Source organism: Spinacia oleracea, chromosome 6, assembly GCF_020520425.1.
Source record: "Spinacia oleracea cultivar Varoflay chromosome 6, BTI_SOV_V1, whole genome shotgun sequence".
Classification (NCBI taxonomy): Eukaryota; Viridiplantae; Streptophyta; class Magnoliopsida; order Caryophyllales; family Amaranthaceae; genus Spinacia; species Spinacia oleracea.
In genome coordinates, this window is record NC_079492.1 from 142407715 (window position 1) to 142429312 (window position 21598).

General features: G+C 33.4%; 3 protein-coding genes across 3 annotated transcripts; 1 reads left to right on the forward strand and 2 right to left on the reverse strand.

Moving 5' to 3' along the window:
• Positions 1-3072: 3072 nt before the first annotated feature.
• On the reverse strand, positions 3073-5929 carry LOC110784307 (glycerol-3-phosphate acyltransferase 7-like). Its single transcript, XM_021988749.2, has 2 exons — positions 5212-5929; positions 3073-4047 (listed from the first exon to the last, which is right to left on the reverse strand). The coding sequence occupies exons 1-2, from the start codon at positions 5761-5763 to the stop codon at positions 3175-3177; spliced, it is 1425 nt and encodes a 474-aa protein (XP_021844441.1). The 5' UTR covers positions 5764-5929; the 3' UTR covers positions 3073-3174.
• A 1744-nt stretch (positions 5930-7673) lies between these two features.
• LOC110784306 (cytochrome P450 86B1-like) lies at positions 7674-11389 on the reverse strand. Its single transcript, XM_056833905.1, has 3 exons — positions 10766-11389; positions 9390-10145; positions 7674-8330 (listed from the first exon to the last, which is right to left on the reverse strand). The coding sequence occupies exons 1-3, from the start codon at positions 11207-11209 to the stop codon at positions 7950-7952; spliced, it is 1581 nt and encodes a 526-aa protein (XP_056689883.1). The 5' UTR covers positions 11210-11389; the 3' UTR covers positions 7674-7949.
• Positions 11390-13941: 2552 nt separating this feature from the next.
• Positions 13942-20688, forward strand: LOC110784323 (ABC transporter G family member 1-like). The gene is made up of 8 exons (XM_021988762.2): positions 13942-14340; positions 15605-15684; positions 16202-16666; positions 16769-16855; positions 17831-17944; positions 18422-18613; positions 18716-18802; positions 19766-20688. The coding sequence occupies exons 1-8, from the start codon at positions 14100-14102 to the stop codon at positions 20408-20410; spliced, it is 1911 nt and encodes a 636-aa protein (XP_021844454.2). The 5' UTR covers positions 13942-14099; the 3' UTR covers positions 20411-20688.
• The last annotated feature ends 910 nt before the right edge of the window (positions 20689-21598 follow it).

The following is a 21598-nucleotide window of genomic DNA, read 5'->3' on the forward strand; positions in this document are numbered from 1 at the left end:
TATGTGATTTTTTGATTTTATGTATACATAGGAATGGTCGAAGAAAGATCAAAATGTTGTGAGCTACAAGTTATGGGACATACTGGTGGATCGAAAGGCATTGTGTTCTATGCTGATAAGAAGGTATGCCATAGTACATCTTGCATTGTTATCACTTCATTTAGAATCTAGGGATTAGTTTGAGCTAACTGATATGTGAGGGAAGGTGTTCAGTTGAACATTTTGCAGAAACATGCCATTTGGAGTTGGTGGCATGCCATATTTTAGGCATGGGTAGTGACATTTATATGTTCTTGTTGCGATAATATTTTTTTCGTGTTACGAAAATTGAATTAGTTATATATATATATATATATATATATATATATATATATATATATATATATATATATATATATATATATATATATATATATATATATATAAGTCTATCAATTGGGCAATGGGGAAGCACCAACAAGAGAGAGTTGTGGTGTTCTTGGATACTCATAAGAAACGTTAATTTGTGCCAGCGCCAATGGATGAAAAATCAAAACAAGTTGTGGTAATAAGCATGCATTTTATTTTAGGTGATTTTTTAATTTCATTTTATAATCTTATTAGAACACTGGTTGATTATTTGTTGGTATTTGTATTTAATGTTTAATAACAGCTGATAAATGACAAGTTAAGTGAACTCTCAATTGATGTTGAGGAAGCAAATGACAAGGTTGCGTCGGAAGGTGACATATATCCACAAGTGATGAGCATTACTTCGCATTTTGTGAAGTTCGATGCTGATTTTCGCTTATTTTGCAAGTATGAAGAGCACAAATAGCCTATGAAATAGAGTATTTGGACATGTAGTTGGTTTTTGAGTAGTAAGAAGTATGAAATTGAAGTTCAACAACAGTTGTAACGAGTTTTTTTTGGTAGCTTGGATGAGTATGTAATACAATTATTCATATTTATTCAATATATAATTATTTTCTTAACATTATCCATCTGTGTGTTGTTGTATGGGAAGTGAAATATGATGATCTCAATGTATCCATGAAAAAATAGATATTAAAGAATCAAGCAGGAACATGGGTGGTATATGATTTATATGATCGTAGGCTTATTTTTTTAAAAAGACCTTTAGCGGCATTTATTTGATCCTTTACAGGCAAATCAAATAAATCCCGCTAGACGTTCTCCCGACATTGGATCTAGCGGCATATAAGTTAAAGCCGCTAAAGGTTTTAGTGGCATTTTTAAATGCCGCCCAAGCACAAAAAAAAATGTCGCTAAAGCCCTGTTTTGTTGTAGTGTTTAAATATGGTCATAAGATGAGAATTTTCGAAACAAAACCTCTGCATGAGTAATGTCATTAAGTGACTTTGTGCTTAATATTTTTATTAAATAAGTTGTTGTTTCTAGAGAGTCTTCCCAATAAGATGGTGGAAGGGAAGCATGAAAAATGAGAGTACGACACATGTTATTAATTTTTTTAGTCATGCGTTCGGCCATACCATTTTGGGAAGAGGTGTGTGGACATGAAAATTGGAAAATCATATCATTCTTGACACAAAATAATTTAAACGGGTCATTGTTCAATTCTCTTCCATGGTCATATTAGAATGGTTAAACAGGGCATTCAAATTGAGTAAGGATGTACGTCTAAAATTCAAGAAGGATGCTTTTAACTGTGTAATGTCCACTGAGGATAGAATAGGAGCTCCTGTCATGAATATTGAAATAGTAGATATGTGTGACTGTATGCATTTATGTGATATGGAGGATGTCAACAGTGTTGGGAATCTCTACACATGGAATAACAAGCAGCAAGGTGCCGTTAGGGTTTTTCTCAAAAATAGATAGAATTATGGCAAACACCACTTGGCATGCTACTTTTCCTATAGCTGAGGTGTGTTTTATGAATGAAGGAACTTTTAATCACTCCCATGATTTGCTCACAGTGTACCCTAGAGATGGAGGAGGTAAAAAGTCATTCAAGTATTTCACCATGTGGAAGAGTTCTCCAGTATTTTCAACTATTGTACAAGAGCAATGGAACAACCACTTCCATGGTAGTAAAATGTATGTGGTTGTGAGCAAGTTTAAGAAAGGTTCCAGACTTAAAATCTTATCATGATATGAGTGCAGCTCAAAATGCTCTGCATCTGCATCCCTCAGACCAGTTACTTGCAAACTTGGAACTACAGACCATCCATGATTATAAACTAAAACATCAAGCTTACTTGGAGTTTTTGAGTCCCAAAGGCAAAGATGGATTGTGTTAGGGCAGGTGATGAAAATACTTCTCTATTCCACCAGCGTATTAGACAGAGAAACTCTCAGAATCAAATCTATAGTATTCATGATATGCATGGGATTTGGAAGGAGAAGTCTGCTGATGTGTCTCATGCTTTCCTTGAGTTTTACACTACTTAAATGGGTTCAACACACCCCAATAGAAGTCCAGTGCTCATTCATATTGTTCATCCAGGCCCTCTTATTAATGATTATCATAGAGCAATACTGAGTGCTCCATATACTGCTGCTGAAGTGAAGAAAGCTTTGTTTTCAATTCCTGGTGTTAAAGCCCCGGGTATAGTGGGTGATGAGATAGTTTCTTCTATCTTAGATGTTCTGCAGCATGGGAAGCTACTAAAAGAGCTCAATCATACGGTGATTACTCTTATTCCTAAGACTAAGTGCCCTAATAATGTGAGTGATTTTCGTCCTATTTCTTGTTGTAATACTCTTTATAAGTGTGTTACCAAGGCGCTTTGTGGGAGACTCAGAAAAGTGTTACCTGATTTGATTCTGGAGAATCAGGGAGGGTTTGTGCATGGTAGATATATAGTTCATAACATTATGGTGGTACAGGATTTAGTGAAACACTATGGCAGGAAAGATGTCAAGCCTACTTGTATATATGCAATGTTTTTCGGTGTGATCTAAAATTTTGAAGAAAGAATCGAATGTTAGCCATACTTAAATTCTATTCTTTTCACTATTCTATTTTTTATAAGATCAGATGAGATCAAAAATCGAACTAGATCAGATAAAAAATCAGACTAGATCAGATAAAAAACCAGTCACAAAATATATCCAGACCAGATCTGAGCTAATTGATACTAGAAAAATCAGACCATACCGGAAGATGAAGAGAACAGTCTTAATGAAATTTGTATCCAACACAATATCCTATATTACAGTGTGTGATATTGTTCCATCATTCCCAGCCAATAACCTATATTTATCCTTCCTCGTAAAATGAGTACATTCAAAGTTCAAAGTTTCAGCCAAGAGCCGTTGGACATGATTGGCAACCTCATATGAGGTTTTACCACCATTATCATTGGAGCAAGTTGATTCAACGGATAGTTGGTTTAAGAAAGTAATCTCATATTCCATTGTAGGATTCATGACGAAGAAAAGCGGATCCAAGTTCTTCCACCCTCGAGCCGTGGTCGGGTGGAAGAACGGAGGCTTAAAGTTAATGGCAACAGGCACGATTTGATCAGTGAGTTGAGCAAACATGCTACTAAACCTTAATAGGAAAGGCTCACGGCATGTGGTTCCTTCAGGGCACATTATCAAGTCACCTTTTGATAACTCTCGTTTGATCCTCTCTTGGTCCAATTCACGAATACGGGTTAAACGAAATGTTGGGATTGGTGCAAAGGTTTCGCAAAACGATGAGAGGGAGTATGTCACGGTTGCGATCTTCTTGTTTAGGATGCTACATATGACTACAGGGTCAACGAAAGTGCGGTGGTTGCAGACAAAGAGGACGCCACTTGACGACGACGATGGCGGTCGTCGTTTGGGGTCGCCTTTGACAATCACACGATGACCCATGATCATTGACCCGTACCAAATTGTTGAAAGTGGGAAAAATATGAACATTGGGATGCGGATGATTGCAAGCATCAATCCAATAGGGAACCATAACATTATTAGGAGTGCTGTCATTGGTTTCGGGTACTTAATAAGTCGACCATCATGGAAAATTACCGGAGTTGGGTGGTTGTGCTTGTGGTAGTCTTCCAATGGTTTATGTGTGTGGGAGTTCTCCTGCAATGATGACATATATGTAAGATTAACGTACACATGAAAACCAAGTTATTATTAATTAAGAGGAGGAGAGTTCAGTCCATTTATAAGCCTAATGAAGATTTCACACTAAAATTAATTGACAATAATAATAATAATAGTAATTCCATCTCTTCTTTGTCTAAGATAACTCACATGTGGCAACATTGAGTTTCAACAGACCAGTATTCACATATTCTATTATAATTACCAATACGAAAAGTTAAAAATAAGAAAAATATTATTGTTTTTGCAAGCTTATTTCATTATATAATAAGGCAAATTTATCAAAAACTACTTTATAAAATACTCCCTCTGTTTCTTAATACTCGCACCGCTTTGACCGGTGCGTAGTTTAAGACACTTGAATTGATTTATTAATTTAATTGGTGTTAGTTGATAGTGGGGTATTTTTTTAATATAGTAAGTGGAAAATGTGTAAGGGATGGGGAATGGTGTGTTGGGGGTGTGAATTTTTAAATGATTTTTTTGTAGAGAATATGGGTGTAGGTGGTTTAGTAGGTAAGTGTGAGAAATAATAAAATATTGGAAAAAAAATTCTATTTATAGAAGCGGTGCAAGTATTAAGGGATGACCCGAAAAGAAAAGCGGTGCGGGAGGGAGGAGTTCTTTTTGCGAAAAACCACCTTATAAAAAAATATAATGTTGTAATTAATAGCTTATAAAATTTTTATGTTGTAAGATCCTACATTTTTCCGAATCATGAACATTGAATCAAAATTACAGGATTGACTTTACCATATGCATCTTATGTGCCATTTAATAACTTTTTTTTTTTCCGGTAGATAACACGTGAGATGCATCTAGTAAAGTCAATACCGAAATCTTGAATCAATGTTATAATCCAATCAAAGGTAGTATCTTACTCCGTACAACATAAATTTTTTATAAGGTAGTAATTAATTACAACATTTTTTTGTAAACTAGTTTTTCTCAAACAATCAATTTGATAAGGTAGTTTTTGACAAATTTATCTTATAATAACAATAATATCACGTTTTAGCGTACAACGTGAACGTGACAACATACTGATAGTGATATGCACGTCGATCAAAAATCTTTGAAATTTTTACTTTTTTTAAGGACTTTGAAATTTTTACTTGAGAGAAAAAAAAAACCACTTACCTCGCAAAGTGATGTCAATGTGCCGGAATCAAAGCCAACCGATGTTCCTAAGCATAAGCAAGGATTTTCATTCCCAAACAACTTATCAACCCGATCCATGATCGATCCGACATCTCTAACCAAACCCGTGGCATACCCAAACCGATTAAGTTGAAGCTCACTGCCAATAACCTCCTCAGCACCTAAGTGTTCCTTCACAAACCTCTCCACCATGACCCTTGGTGTTTTTGTCACAACAACTCTTTTACCATATTGGCTATAAACCTTCCAAGAATCCATATTCAAATGATCCATATAGAACTTGGGTAATACAGCCCGCCCCACATACTCGATCTCAGATATGGGGAGTCCAGCAACCGCGATAAATATGGTAAGTCTTAACCCGACATCACCCATGCCTAATAAATGTAGGAAACGGATAAGTGGCCAGAAAAGGAGAAGCAAGCAAAATCGAATAGGACCCGAGGCTTCAAATGCGATTAACATGAAGTATGGAAATGGGTCAGGATCCGTCACTATTGTCCCTTCTAGCTCTGCCACAACTGACCCCATCCTAAGTTTTCACGTTCACTAATATTTTGGTACAATTTTTAATTTGTTGAATTAAGATCGAGACTTACCTAGCTTAAAGGCAATGAAGGAATGGAGGAACGTGCCAAGCATTTTAAGTTGCTCTTTTTCTTTTGTTTTTTTGGGTGGTGGCAAGGAGTATTTGATGTTTTCTCCTTTTTAGGTTATGTTTGGCAATTGGCATACTAAGTGAAATAGAGTTGAACCTGATAAGCTAATTGAAAATGAAAAAACAACGGCTGAAACTCGTAACGCTTCCTATTGAGAGTAATGTTTAATTGGTAGAAATAATTGTTTAAAAGAGTTGAATTTTTTTAGATAATTGAAGGATTTATAAATTGAGATCGATGGTATTCAAAGGACCATCCAAATTTAAGTTCATTTCAAGACTTTGAATTCTATTCATATTGTGTACCAAATAATTCTAAAATCATTTTAGGTAAATTAATTATTAGAGATGGATTTTAAGACTTATACTATAAGCATCTCACACTTGAGATGGGAAATTAATTTTTTTGTCTCCAATTAAATAATAATTGAGATTGAATTACATATGGAGTTCAAAAACTCCGTTTCAAATTTGTAAGGAAATTTTAACTTTATCACATAAAAATTTGATAAATTGTAATTTTCCACCTTAAAAATATAGACCACTACAAATAATTAAAAATTGCATTTTACCACCTTTTAACGGAAAGGTTGACAAAAACGTCATACATGCGCGCCCGTTTCAAAGACTATATTTCTGAATTCCTTATATTTTACAACGATTTCTATGTACATAAGCTATCATTTTCCATTGATTCACATTAGTTCATAAAATTTCGTAATATTTTTCAAATTGATAGAGACATTATTCTTTTCGGATAGAGTTGACCAGGTTTCAATCCGATAGCTCATTTCTCCATACCTACCATATTAATAAAGCATTATTTTCAAAAGTGGGTTTCACGATGTTAAATAAGCTGACTCTTTCTATTAATATCATATCGTGTTTTGCCATATACGGAGTATTTCTTTTTAAAGGATGGTATATATCTTTCTCTTAAGGAAAGTCGGCTGACAGAGGGATAGGTTGGTGATCAAGAAAGTCGTCTCTTACACATGACTCACAAAATCTACACAAAAGTATATTTTACTATAAAGGCCTGATACTTCGAATCTTTGCCACCAGATATCAGGAGTTTAGGACTGGTACGTGCCACGCACCTAATGCACGACTGCAATCATGTATACACACAAAAATCGCAAAAATAAATTGCTTTCTGCAACGGTAAAAAAATGTCGCTATAGTCGTAATTTTATTTTTGAGACCAAATTCCTCAATTTTAAGGACTACTTTTCTCGTAGTGCTATTACTACTTTCGTTTCAAAATAATCGTTACACTTTCCATTTTACGCTTTAAAGTGTTTTTACATTTTACTTTATTTTATTTTTGGACATGAAAATTTACTACCTTATCTTCCTTACCCAACATTATTAATTTACAGTTTTTCATTCATTTTCTCTTATTTTTTTCATTTGTTTTCCTTACACCCACCTACTTTTTACACATTTCTCTTACTTTATCCATATTTTACTATATTCAACCTACTTTCTCTTTTTTATCTTAATATTTGTGCAAATAGTAACTGTAAAGATCTTTATATAACGGAGGTAGTATGATAAAATTGAGATGTTTACTTTGGAATCTTGCTTAAAGAAATGTGAATGTTTGGGTTCGATGGGCGCATCCATATTATGTATGTCAAGAATATCTTATTCTCTTAACACCATGAATAGCATTATAGCACGACCTTGTCATATTTGATGCTAGAAAATCATATTTTAGATGACGGATAAGGATGCACAATAAGCACGACACATCCAAAAAACACAAGTATTTGTATAAAAGAACACGACAATACATGGTGTTAAAAGAACAATAAAAACAAGTGATCGAAACAGGCTTGAGTGTTGCTTCTGATCAGTGAGAACTAAGCTCTATTAGGCTCATTAAATAAATTACTCTTTACAATCTACAAGGTCCACCAAAGACACACTAACGCATCAATTGATTAATTACAATTATAACATGACAATATGAGTAACATAGAAACAATGCAGGAATGGGAGTAATATATAAGGAAATTAAATGAAACTTGCGCTATCTATCCATCATTCAAGATTAGATATGTACTAATTGCCGGCGTATGGGATTTACTTGTAACCCATGCTTCATGTACATAGTCAATGCTAGCTTTGGTTCAACAATATGATTTCGCACCACATTTACACGATATCGATAGATGATAGAGGCAGCAGTAAACTTCATTTGATAATAAGCAAATTCCTTCCCTAAACACAGTCGAGGTCCGCCATTGAAAGCGGTGAACTTATAAGCCGATTCATTCATGAATTTACCATCAATAAGCCACCTCTCTGGTTTGTACTCCCTACAATCCTTTCCCCAAATAGCTTCCATTCTTCCCATTGAGTAGATTGAATACACTACTCTTGTTCCTTTCTTTAGCAATGTTCCATCAGGAAATACATCTTCTTCCATAACCTACAACATTTTTTCGACGCATTTTAAAACCATTAGCATTTTAGAATGTCAAATTTGTCAAAAACTACCTTAAAAATTCGAGTTTTTTTGTAAAATATTATCTTATAAAAAAAAATGTTGTATTTATGTTGTAAGATACTACATTTGGTAGGATTATGAACGTTGATTTAAGATTCCGAAATTGACTTACTAGATGTATCTTATGTGGTATGTAACGGGAAAAAGGTAACTAAGTGGCACGTCAGATGCGTATGCTAAAGTTAATCCCGGTATTTTAAGTCAGCGTTCATAGTTCAGAAAAAAGTAGTATCTTACGATTTAAATTTTTTAGTTATAACGTTTTGTTAGAAGGTAGTTTTTCACAAAAAAAAAAACGATCTTATAAGGTAGTTTTTGTTTTGTCTTTTAGAATATGTTATACTCCGTAGTAAGTATACCATCAAAGATGGTTTAAGGTTTCCCTACAAACCGCGCTTTTGAAATTTTGTGAAGGTTACAACGAAAATATTATAAAATATTTGTAAATTGTTGTTTTGAAATATTGTTCTCTATGAAATCCTTATAAAAATAAGTTTTGAATCACTTAAAACCGTAAAAAAAAAAATTATTAAAAGAGATAGTTTTAAAATGAGAAAATCGTTAAATAATAGTGTTTCTACCACGAAAAAGTTATTTGTTTTGTAATATTTCCAATAAAAAAAATTAAAATCTATTAGCATACGTAGTACTTTCTCCGTATTTTTTTAAGAGATACACTTGCCTTTTCCGACCGTATTTTTTTAAGAGATGCACTTGCCATTTTTTGTAACTTATCAACCCCACCATCTAATTAAATAATATATCTACTACACCTTATGACCCACCATCCAATTAAAAAAATAATTTTACAACTACACCCACCCCACCCCCACCCCCACCCCCACTTGTTCAAAAGGACATGGTCCCCACAGTACTTACTTATTAAAATATCTACCCCAACTCCACTTCTTTTATTCTTCTTAAGACTCGTGCCCAACCAAGTGTATCTCTTAAAAAAAATACGGAAGGAGTATTATTTACCTCTTTTTGATCGAGGGGCACTGAAGGGTAGAGCCTTAGAGACTCTGAAATAGCAGCATGTAAGTATTCCATCTTTTTAATCTCTTCTGGTTGGAATATCTCCGGATCTTTAACAGTTTCTCTTTCCCTAATAATTCTAGAAACTTCTTCCAAAATCTTGTTCTCCACCTCGCTATGCTGATCAAGTAGCCAAAAAAACCAGCTTAAGGCCACTGATGAGGTATCTCTTCCAGCAAGTATAAGATTAACACAAATATCTCTTAGAAACTTATCCGAAAACGGCTCTCCGGTGGTCTCATCGGTAAACCTCATTAACACAGCTAATAAATCAGATCTATCTTTCAAGTTTGTATATTCCATTTCCTGTTTCCGCATACTAATGACTTGATCAGCGAATTGATTAACCCCTTTAATCGATTCCTTAAGCTTCCTCTCCGAACCGAGGTTGAGATATCTCATTATTTTCCATATCGATGTGGGAAAAAAGAATCGAAGAAGGATCGATTCGGTTGCTTGCTCAAATGCGCCGGCAAAAGGTATGTACGGTAGTCCTAGGGCAAGACAACCAGGATCAACCCCAAGTGCCATCATACAGACATTGTCAAATGTCAATCGAAGTAGAACATCTTGTAAGTCAATTGGGGTGGCCGTCTTTAACGATTCCTCGAGAACTGGAAAGAGTCTGTTATGGACCAACTCAATCAATGATTTCTCCGTTAGCTGGCGAAAACGGAGGGAGTGGAACTCAGTGATTACCTGTTAGAAACTATGATTTAAATTACGATAACGAAAATACAGAAACTATTCAAAGCTAATCTACCACTAGGATTCCCTTAATTATGTGAACGGAATAATGTAAAATCATACATCATACATATTATTAACCTAATACTAGCATATCTTAATGCCCCATTTAGCCCAATAACTTAAACCCATATCATACTCAACATATGTAAAACATAGGTTTATCTAAAGTCAAATAGGCAATGTTTGGTTTGGTGTAAAATATTTTAAGTGCAAAATAACTTTTCGAGGAAAACACAATTTCATACTTGTTTTCCTTTGTTGGTTTTTTAAAAGAAAATGGGAGAAGATGGTGAAGATTGGGGGAGAAGAAGGGAGAGGGAGGCTGGTGAGGAGGAAAGGTGGAAAAGTGGTTTCCCTTCCTTTCAAATTGAAAAGGTTTTCCTTTGAGGGAGTTGAAATATTGTTTTCATCACTTGACAAACTAAACAATGTAAAATGATTGAAAAGGGGAAAATTGTTTTCCACGAAAATATTTTACACCCTATTAAACGGAGCCTTAACAAAACACATTTCTTCCATGAATGAAAAAACTCACACATATATAAGATGAAGACTATATCTAACATTACCATCTTCCTCTGATGTTGCCACATGTGGTGATCTGCGTTAAAGATTCCATCTCCAAGTAAGTCTTCCATGATGGTTCGATAACAACCACCCTTTGGGAAGTTTAAGAAGTTTGTCTTGAGTATGTGTTCGATGTTGCGAGGGTTGGTTGTTATGACAGAGTCGATGTTGCTGAGTTGAGGGCCTTTGAACTTAAATGTTCCATTCTGACGACGACGGCAAAGGATTTCTGTAAACCATTCGTAGACATTGTGATTGTGATTAATGGCTATCATTAAGGAAGGGAGCATTCCTACGAATGGCCATGTAGGTAATACTTGATACTTCTTTTGTCTTAGAGAATTTATGGTAATGAAGGCTACTATGGCGAGTAAGATCTCTAGCATTCCGATTTCGACCAAGGAGAAACTTTGCCAAGAGAAGAAAAATAACAAAGAAGAATTCATGATGTTATCTAGGCTTTTTGAATTGTTCGAGATGTAGGATAGCAAGTAGTGGATCGATGTTTAATTTGGTTGTTATCGATATGTTGATATGTTAGGATGACGAAGAATGATACTTGTAAATTGTTTTAAAAGCAAATAATATTGGAAATATAGTCATATTTATTGTGCATAAAAGTGCTTAAGACCTTACTTTTATTTTTAAAGATTTTTCGTCGATAAGGTCGAAAACAGGTTTAATCGGTTTAACCCATATTTTTTGGGTTGTTTGAGTTCAGAGAAACACAATTTTGGGGTCACAAATATTTGTTCAAAATCAAGTATTTTTGTGTAACTTTTGTATCAGGTTTTGGGTCAGGTCAGGTTAATTTTCTGTAGGTCAAATATACTCCAAAGAATATAAGTGCATGTACATGTAAAAAAAAAAAAAAAAACTCCTACATTTTCCCATGAAGTTCGTATTCTCAATTACAGAGTATACTACGTACTCCCTCCGTCTCTTTTTGTTTTTTACGTTTTTCTTTTTGGGTGTTCCAAAATGTTCTTTACATTTCTTTTTCTATCACACATAAATGATTTAATATTCTATCAAAATTTGTGTCTAATTATTATTTTAACCAATTAAATCCATTGAGTCATTTAATCTCTCACACTTTTCCATTAGGACAATAACTTTTTCTCATTTTCCCAATAACAGAATTTTGATAAGAGTGAAAACATTATAAATAAACGTAATATTTCTCGTTTACATTAAAAAACTCATAAGAATCATAATACACATTAATAAGTCGTTAAAACGCGTGCAAAATACCAAACGTAAAAAACAAAAAGAGACGGAGGGAGGATTATTTATGTTGTCAAATTTAGAAAACTTTGTCGCTTTTGCCAATAAATTCCTTTCTCATTTTGAATTAAACTTTTATGTAAAATTGTTGTGGTTGGCAACAACAACAAAGTAAAAGGTACGGAGTAAAATTGTTGTGGTTGGTAACGAAAACAAAGTAAAAGGTACGAATTATTTGTTTATAAAAAGGATAAGTTAGTTGGTAGAAGTTGAAACTTAAAAAAATGTTGTTGGAAAAAAAAAAATATATGCATGCAATCTTAAATGTTAAAATCAAAATGTATCCAATCTTGATAAAGATAATTAAACAAAAAGACAGCATTGAATAATTCTATCTCAAGTTCTCAAGCTTTATCTTTGATATCATTATCTTGGAATCCAATCGTGGCGACTGATCAGTACTAAGCCAGGACAATACAATCCACGGGGATCTTTGCCAGGAATAATGTGATATCTGATCACTATCAGTGACCGAGCTCTGTCTTTGTTAGCTGTGATAAACGTTGACGTTTTCATACTTGTTCCGTCTCTAAGTTTCGTTTGTTTTTACTTAAAAAACTTTTTCGAAAAACGATTTTTCCATTATTGTTTGTTTATTTTGTTTATTTGTGAAAGTTGGAAAAGAATTTTGTCAAAGTGAAAAGTAACTTCCTGCGGTAGCAAATAATTTTCCGTTGGGAAAGAAGGAATGTCCCATTTTCATTTTTACTTTCTTACTCTTTTTTTCCCCGATTTAATTAGGAGCTATTAGTTGATTTGACTAACTGTTAGCTGTATGTAAGATGTTTATTTTAGTTGGTTTGACTACCTGGTTGAAATACCTGTTTGTGTAAAAGTGTTTGATAAATTAGTTTTATGCGTTTAATTTGTAAAACAACGTCAATGTCATATTTTGATGTGGGGTACTTTTTTTTTTCTTCTTATTAGACAAATAGTTTATATGTTACTTATTTTCTCCTTATTTTTTTTAATAAACATTGAATAAAGCGAGTCAACAAAAGCTTCGCTTTAGCTATTACATACCTTGGGTTAACCCTTCAATTTATGCTGCTGTGTTGGAATTTTTCCATTCTGCAAAAATGTTGAGACAGCTGTGCTTCTATTACTTTAAAATAAGAAAAATTTGTTAGAAAGGACATTTTAAAGTCCAAAAATTGTGACAAAGGACCTTTTAAAAAAAAGTCGTGAGTTAGGGCCCAATTCAAATTTTTTGTTGTGAATAAGGACCAAAAGCCATTTTCCGGTGGTCAACGCCGATTTTCCGGCGTTGACTGGTACTTGGCTTGCACGTGATTCATTTTTTAACAAAAAATATTTTTTAAAAATAAAAACATATAACATTCACTAAATGACAAAAATATAAAAAGATAAAAGTACCATTTCAGTACCATTTCGTTAAAAAGAGTATCATTTCAGTAACATTTCGTTAAAAATAGTAATATTTCATTAAAAAAAGTATCATTTTGTTAAAAAGAATACTAGTTCATTAAAAAAAGAGTATCATTTCATTAAAAAAAAAATACCATTTCGTTTACCTCTTTGGTGTTATGCATTTGCTAACACATCACGGTTGACCGCCGGAAAATTGACGTTGACCGCCGGAAAATTGGCTTTGACCACCGGAAAATGGCATTTGGTCCTTATTGACAACAAAAAAATTGAATTGGGCCCTAACTCACAACTTTTTTTTTAAAAGGTCCTTTGTCACAATTTTTGGATTTTAAAAGGTCTTTTCTGACAAATTTTCCTTAAAATAATTAAAAAAAATTTAGTTTCCCTTAAAATAATTTTTTATATATATTAAAAAATTAATTTAATTTAATTATATTATAAGTGTGATTGCAATAGTTTCAAGTGGTTCAAAATACTAATAAATTTTTTATTACAACAAGAAAAGAATAGCTAAAATGGTGAAATGAAAAAGGAGGCATGAGCAATGTTTTTATAAAACAACAAATCCAGCTAATTTTTTGACGGTGAAATGTTGTAGCACTACATGCATATAATTTGAAGCAGCACCTCACGTTGAAGTACGTGTTGAAGCAAGACATGGAATCTAATATAGACGTTATAGAGGGGCTTGAAAAGCAGGACAGCAAATCCGGATCAGGTACATGGTTGACATGGAAGGATCTCTGGGTAACGGTGGCCGATGATGGTAACAGCCGTGTCGGAAAAGAGCCGTTGGCGATTTTGAAGGGGTTAACAGGTTATGCGGAACCAGGAGAGGTTTTGGTGGTCATGGGTCCTTCTGGCTGTGGCAAGTCTGTTCTCTTGGATGCCTTGGCAGGTGCGTCATCCATCATTATTTTGCTTTAATTCCCTTCACTTGTTTGGTGAACGCAAATATTTTTTTGATTATTTTTCTGAGAAAAGTACAAAGTGCAAACTAGTTATTGGCCGGCGATTGTCCGACTGGGATGTCTTAAACATTTTAAGGGCAATACATGCATTAGTGTACTCCGTATGCATTTTCTTTTTCAATTCCTAATTAAAAGTCACAAAATAATTTATGGAGTACATATATACTAACAAAATAATGAAATATTATCCTAAGAAAGTTTGTACATTAGTCTAGATATTCCACTTTTAACATTAGTACAAAACTTTTTGTTATATGTGTGCCTCGAATCTCCGTAAATGATGTTTTTGGGTATGTAGTGGAAGGTTGGTGATCAAATGTAGCCACATGCAAAGGAGTCTTGGTGAAGTAAAAAGAGGTCTAGAGGCGAATAAATCAAGTTAAAGTAAAATGGGGAGCCAATTGGTTGCCCAGGCGAATTTACTGCCAAGTGTTATTTTTTCTCTTTTAACAAGGACTAATCTTATCCATTGACTTTACTGGGACCGATCTAGGACTGTAAATACCCACTTTTACATGTTATTTCTGATTTGTGTGAGAGTTAAACACATGTGTGATAAACCCTAGCTAGCACACCGTGAAACTCATCTTCAATCTCACTAGCTTTGAGAATTTCTCTCATAATTCTTTCTCCATTGAAGAGAAATAAAATCTGCATGCCTTCATACCCTTTCCCATAGTAGATGTAACTCGTTAAAGATTGAACCAACTTAAATCATTATGTGCACACTTTTACTATTCTTCATATATTTTTTCTCATTACCTATGACCTTCGTGACAACCACCATACTCCTTATATAATAAGGGCTTTTCGCCCAGCTTCCAACTTAGCTTTCTTTTTTATTTGATGGTTTTGTGTTGTATTTCATTTTTACTAGTTATTTATTCAGATTTTGGAGCCTCAAGAGTTAGGGCCTGTGTTGTTGGGCTTGTTACATAACCCAATAATTGACCTTGTTTCCAGGATCATTCTAAGTTTTTCTTTTTGATAGTCGGACCATTCTATGTTATGTGAGATAATTTTTGGTTTTCAGAGAAAGGTACAATCTATCTATATTACAAAGAAGTTCTCCTTCCGTTTCATAAGATTTTTCACTTTTCTATTATGCGTGATCACAATACACTTATTTGATCATTAATATTTTTAATTTATTAAAATTATAAAAGAAATTATTTTTATTCATAAAAACAGGGCGGTGTGGGTCAAACATGAGCCACAGTGGACAAATATTGGTCAATGGTCGAAAGCAGGTACTCGCATTTGGTAATTCGGTAAGTTATTTTTTTTTCCTTTATGCTCTTTTTTGAATTCTTTCTTTTGTTATTTTTTTCGAATGCACTATACTCCCTTCATATTTATCTAAGAGATACACTTGTCTCTTTTGGCCATATTTATTTAAGAGATATATTTGTCATTTTTAGTAATTTATTAACCTCACTATCCAATTAAATAATACATCTAATTTAACTTATGACCCACCATCATATTAAACAAATAATTAATTTCATAAACCCATCCCACCTCCCACCCCCAAAATGACATGGTCCCACTTGTTTATTTATTAAAATATCTAACTAATCCCATTTGCTTTATTATTTAATTTCATTCAATTTTTCTTCTTAATACTCGTGACGTTAAATAAATACGGAGGGAGTACCTATTAAGTGTATATGTTTTCAAGACTAACATTGAATTGGATGAACTTTAGTTTTTGACCTTGAATTTTTTCCTTTTGAAAGTTTTGACCTTAGTTAAATATTATTATTAATGCGTGCATGCATGCATTAGGCTTATGTGGCACAAGACAATACGTTAATGGCAACGCTAACAGTAAAAGAAGCAATACACTATTCCGCTCTACTTCAACTTCCAGAATCAATGCTGAAATCAGAGAAGCTGGCTAGAGCTGAAATGGCTATAAATAAGATGGGTTTACAAGATTGTAGCAATAATTTGATTGGAGGTCGAACGATAAGAAGTATAAGTGGTGGACAAAAGAGAAGAGTTAGTATATGTATCGAGATTCTAACTAGGCCACAACTTCTCTTCCTCGATGAGCCTACTAGTGGACTTGATAGTGCTGCATCTTACCATATCATGAGCTATATAATTAATCTAGCTAAGCAAGAGGGTATAACAGTCATTTCTTCTTTACATCAACCTTGCAGTGAAGTCTTTGACCTTTTCCACAAGCTTTGTCTTCTCTCCTATGGGAAACTTGTCTATTTTGGTCTTGCCTCTGCTGCACCTAAGGTAATGTTCAATTTATTTATATATTGCCATAATTTTTGGATCTCAAAATAACTTGTACGTAATTCAATAATAAGTGTTTTAATTTTGGTCACTTGTATGCAGTTTTTCTCTTTGAATGGTTTCCCTATCCCCATTATGAGAAACCCATCTGATCACTACCTTAGAATCATCAACCGCGATTTTGAGTTGGTAAGTGCATGCCCATCGAGCTCTGTACTGTAATACCTCATTTTCCAAATGACGTTTACATTTTTTGTTTAGTTTAATCCGTTTCGTAATATTATTTACTTTGTGCTATATTTATTCTACTTTCGTATATGAAATTTTACTACCTTATCCACACAATGTAATACGGAGCTTTAATTTACAACTTTCCACTCATTTTCTCTTATTTTATCCAATTTTTTTTGCAACCACATTTTTACACATCTCCGAGTTTTCATCCAAATTCATCTGCCTTTTTACACATTCTCCCTCTTTTATACTCGCACCGTTTTGACTTAACACGCTTATCAATGCACAATTTTATTCTTAACTACCTATTATAAAAACTTATAAAAGTATTAATAATTTGAAAATATATATTAAGATGAAGCCAATAATATATTGTATACTAACATTTGTTTTTGTTAAAGTTTGTGAAAATGGAAAAAGAAGAACACCAGATTTCCACCATCACTGCTCCATCCTTAGATGTTGAGCTCAGGTACTAAAACTAATTCAATAAGGAAAAATTGTGTATGCGTTTGATACAAGCAGAGTATATCAAAAAAACTAACTAATAGAACAACTGTGCATAGCTTATATAGCTAGCAACTTTATGAAAGAATAAAAGAAAAGGATAGTAAAGAAAAGAAGTCAACAAGTTGGAGCCTTGAACTGGGCCACTCTAACACTTGGGCTTGGACCATCTGCAACACTACTCTCAACAGTTTTCATATATATACTAGAAATAAAATAGGGTCAAAGTGAATTATATAAATAGTACAAAAAGTCAAAACAGTGCGAGTATTAAGAGACAGATGGAGTATTAATATTTGTATAAATAATAACTGTAAAGATCATTGAGAACCGGATGTAGTATAAGACTAAAAATTTGTTCTTTTGGTTGTGTACCTTAATTAAAACAAGTAAATTTTTTTTTATTATTTGTTTTTTTTACAGGATGTTGAAGGGAAGGTGAGCTCAGAAAACGCAATAAACTCTCTGGTCCAATTTTACAAGACCTCCGAGGCACATAAACAAGTTCAAGAGCGAATATCTATGATATGTCAACATGTAAGAAAATACTTTACTCTCCCGTTTTTTTTTGTTCTTTACATTTATTTTTTTGTTTGTTTCAAAATATTCTTTACATTTTCTTTTATATGATCACAAATATGCTTTAATATTTTATCAAAATTTGTGTCAAACCATTATTTTAACCATTTAAATTCATTGGGTCGTTTAATCTTTCACACTTTTCTATTGAGACATTAAATTTTTCTCATTTTCCCGATATCAGAATTTTGATAAGAGTGAAAACATTATAAATAAACGTAATTTTTCTTGTTTGATTAAATAAAAAAAATTAAGGAATTTAATGCACATTAATTAATCGTTAATAAACATGCAAAAAGACAAATATAAAGAACAAAAAAGAAACGAAGAGAAGAGAGTAGATAGTAGTACGGAGTACGTAGCATCAGAAAATTACTTAATTTCTTGTGATTTAATTAATGGGAAATATTTTCTTCATCCGGGCGATATATATAGGAAGGCGCAAAGCTAGAGAAAGGAAGCAAAGCAAGCATCATCACACTATCCCTTCTTCTAACAAAGAGGTCTTTGGTGAATATGTATCGTGATCCCGGGTACTATAGGCTTCGTTTTGCTATATATGTGGGAATTTGTCTAGGCCTAGGGAGTCTCTTCTATGGTTTTGATAACTCTTATGGATCGATTCAGGTGAACCAAGACACTAATTAAACTCTGGCATTTGATTAAACAATAATGGGAAATTTCTAAATTAATACTTGCATGACAAATTTACACGATTCTTGAAGACAGCCAAGGATTTCAATGCTCGTGTATGTGTCAGGATTTTTGACATTCATGGCAATTGGAGGATTCCCTTCTTTTGTTGAAGACATGAAAGTAAGTATTTGTACGTCCGATATTACTCCTTCCATCTCTAAATCTTTGACCCATTGCATTTTTTAGGTCAAACTGCATATGAATTCTCACTCACCTAGTTAAAAATAGTATAGTCATGTGAAATATTGTTAAATTGGTTCAATTTAGAATGTTAGAAAATCAAATTTTTATAATTTGTGCGCGTGTAAAATATAAGATATTTACGCTTTAGGTCGCGTATTGGAGATCGTGAAAAATCAAATGAGATAAACATTTAAAGACAAATGGAGTATGTTTTCCCACAAGCAGTAAGTGTGTTTGATTATGGGATTGTTTGGTAAAGAGAGGTTTAGGGGAGATTTTTTTTAGCGGTTTCACTAGTCAAAACCTTAAAAAACGATGTTTGGTAAAAAAAAATGTTGAAAACAGCATTGAGCTAAAAGCTCTCATTTTAAAAAAGCTCGTTATTTCATAGAGGATAGTTAATGTAACATATTTGCAATTATGTCGATCATGTAATAGGTTGGGGTTGGAAATCTAATGAAAAACGTGCATGTGTTGTTTTACATATACTAATTTTTAAATAAACTTGGTTCACATTTTATTGTGGATCATACCTAAAAAAAGTCAATAATGTGATTTTAGTCTATTTTGACATGTTTATTAGAGTTATTATGGAAAAAAACTATCAAATTGGTGTCATTAGTATATATGTTGTGCTTGAATAATGTGATCGATTTTAAGTTACGACTCTCTTTTACAAACATAGGTGTTACTTTGATTCAATAAGTGGTTGTTATATCTAAGAAAATTGATTCTTAATTTTATTATAGTCATTACGTGAACAATTAATAAATTAAAGGCAAGGTCACTACATATGTAAAAGGGGTGGTAGAGTGAATTGTTGGCTTTAGGTCCACAATAGTATTATTGTAGACCAGGATCACGCAATAATAATCCATTGTTGTATGTACAAAATTTCAGATATTTGAACGTGAAAGACTTAATGGACATTATGGTGTGGGTGTATACGTGATTAGCAACACATTGTCCTCCATACCATACTTGTTGATCCTCTCCATTATTCCCGGGGCCATAACATATTATCTTACTGGTCTACAAAGAGGATTTGATAATTTCATTTGCTTCGCCTTGTTACTTTTTGCTAGCATGACAATGGTGGAGAGCATGATGATGATCGTCGCAAGTATCGTACCAGATTTTCTAATGGGGATAATCACAGGTTCTGGAATTCAAGGGCTTATGATGTTAGCTTGTGGCTTCTTTCGACTCCCTAATGATCTTCCTAAAGTTTTCTGGAAATATCCGCTGTATTACATTTCTTTTGGCACGTATGTCAATCAAGGGTTCTATAAAAATGAGTTTGAAGGACTTGTTTTCTACGATAACAACACACAAGGGGCTCAACGAATGATCACCGGCGAAGAGGTCTTGAAATATACACTGCAAGTACAAACCAGCCACTCTAAATGGGTAGATGTGGCTATTCTGCTGGGTATGGTGGTGCTTTATCGGCTTGTCTTTTTTATTATAATTAAGGTTGCTGAACTTCGTCATAAGTTATCCCACAACCGTCTCTCTAAGAACAAGGTGAATTGTACGGAGTAATTAATTCAAATCAATATGAAAGGTGAAATCTACTCAGGGTACGTGGGCCCTTGCTTTCCTATTTTAATTAATTTTCCTCTTGCATTTTGGCCCATGGGTATATGTATCAACTCCTATGTTTAAGATTACACAGTTTTTTTTTTTATATAACTAGTTTTTGGACCCGGATAATGTACCGGGTTACTACATTAATGACATTTACATTTACTTATATATTTTTTTTGCAATGATAACATGAACACATGTAATAGCTTAATGGTAAAGGCTTTATTCTTTAAACTTAAAGTCAAGAGTTCAAGCCTTATGCAAACCATGTTTCATAAATTTTTTAATGTATATGAAGATTACATGGAGCAAACCACCCATAAAAGAGCGCCATGTGTCACATAAACTTTATTTTAAACACCTTTTAATATATAGTATAGATTTGATATTTTATATGTCATTTTTTTTGAGGAAAAAGACTTGGAGTCTCTAGTTTTCACTACCAAACAAAACCGAAATTAGTTGCTATTACATTTTTTTACCATAGTTGGGCATTCATTAGGAGGAATCATTTTCAGATATTTGGTATGTACTTGTAAATGCATATCATAGCAAAAGACAAAATAGGAAAAAGACAATAAAAAAATTGAATGGTACTTTTTATTTACAAAATGATACTTTTTTTAACATGAATTGTACTTCCTTTTTTCCCTATTTTGTTTTTAGCTACTTGTCTTTTACTCTGACATGTGTGCTGCCACACATATCAGATATCCGAAAATACTTCATCATCCATTACTCCTATTCGAGTGGAGAACACGTCCACGCTAGCATTGCAACACTACTCCTCTCATTCTCCCTCATATTGGTTAACCACCAACCTACCCAATCACTAACATTACCCACCCTTGGACAATCCAACATCATACCTAGCTATATCTGCTTCCTCCCACACTCTCTTCGCAAACTTGCAGTCCCACACAACATGGAGTCTCCATCCGGAGTCTCAAGTAACACATTGGTTTCTCAAATAACTACAAGTAAAATACGGAGCAATGCACGGACAACACACTAGTTTACTCCTCAAATAGCATATACAACACATGTTCAAATCCAAATGAAAAACAATAATATTTCTATTCAATACCATTGAATTCCCCCCATCAATTTATGGAAAACGTTATATACATGCAAAGTATAGCT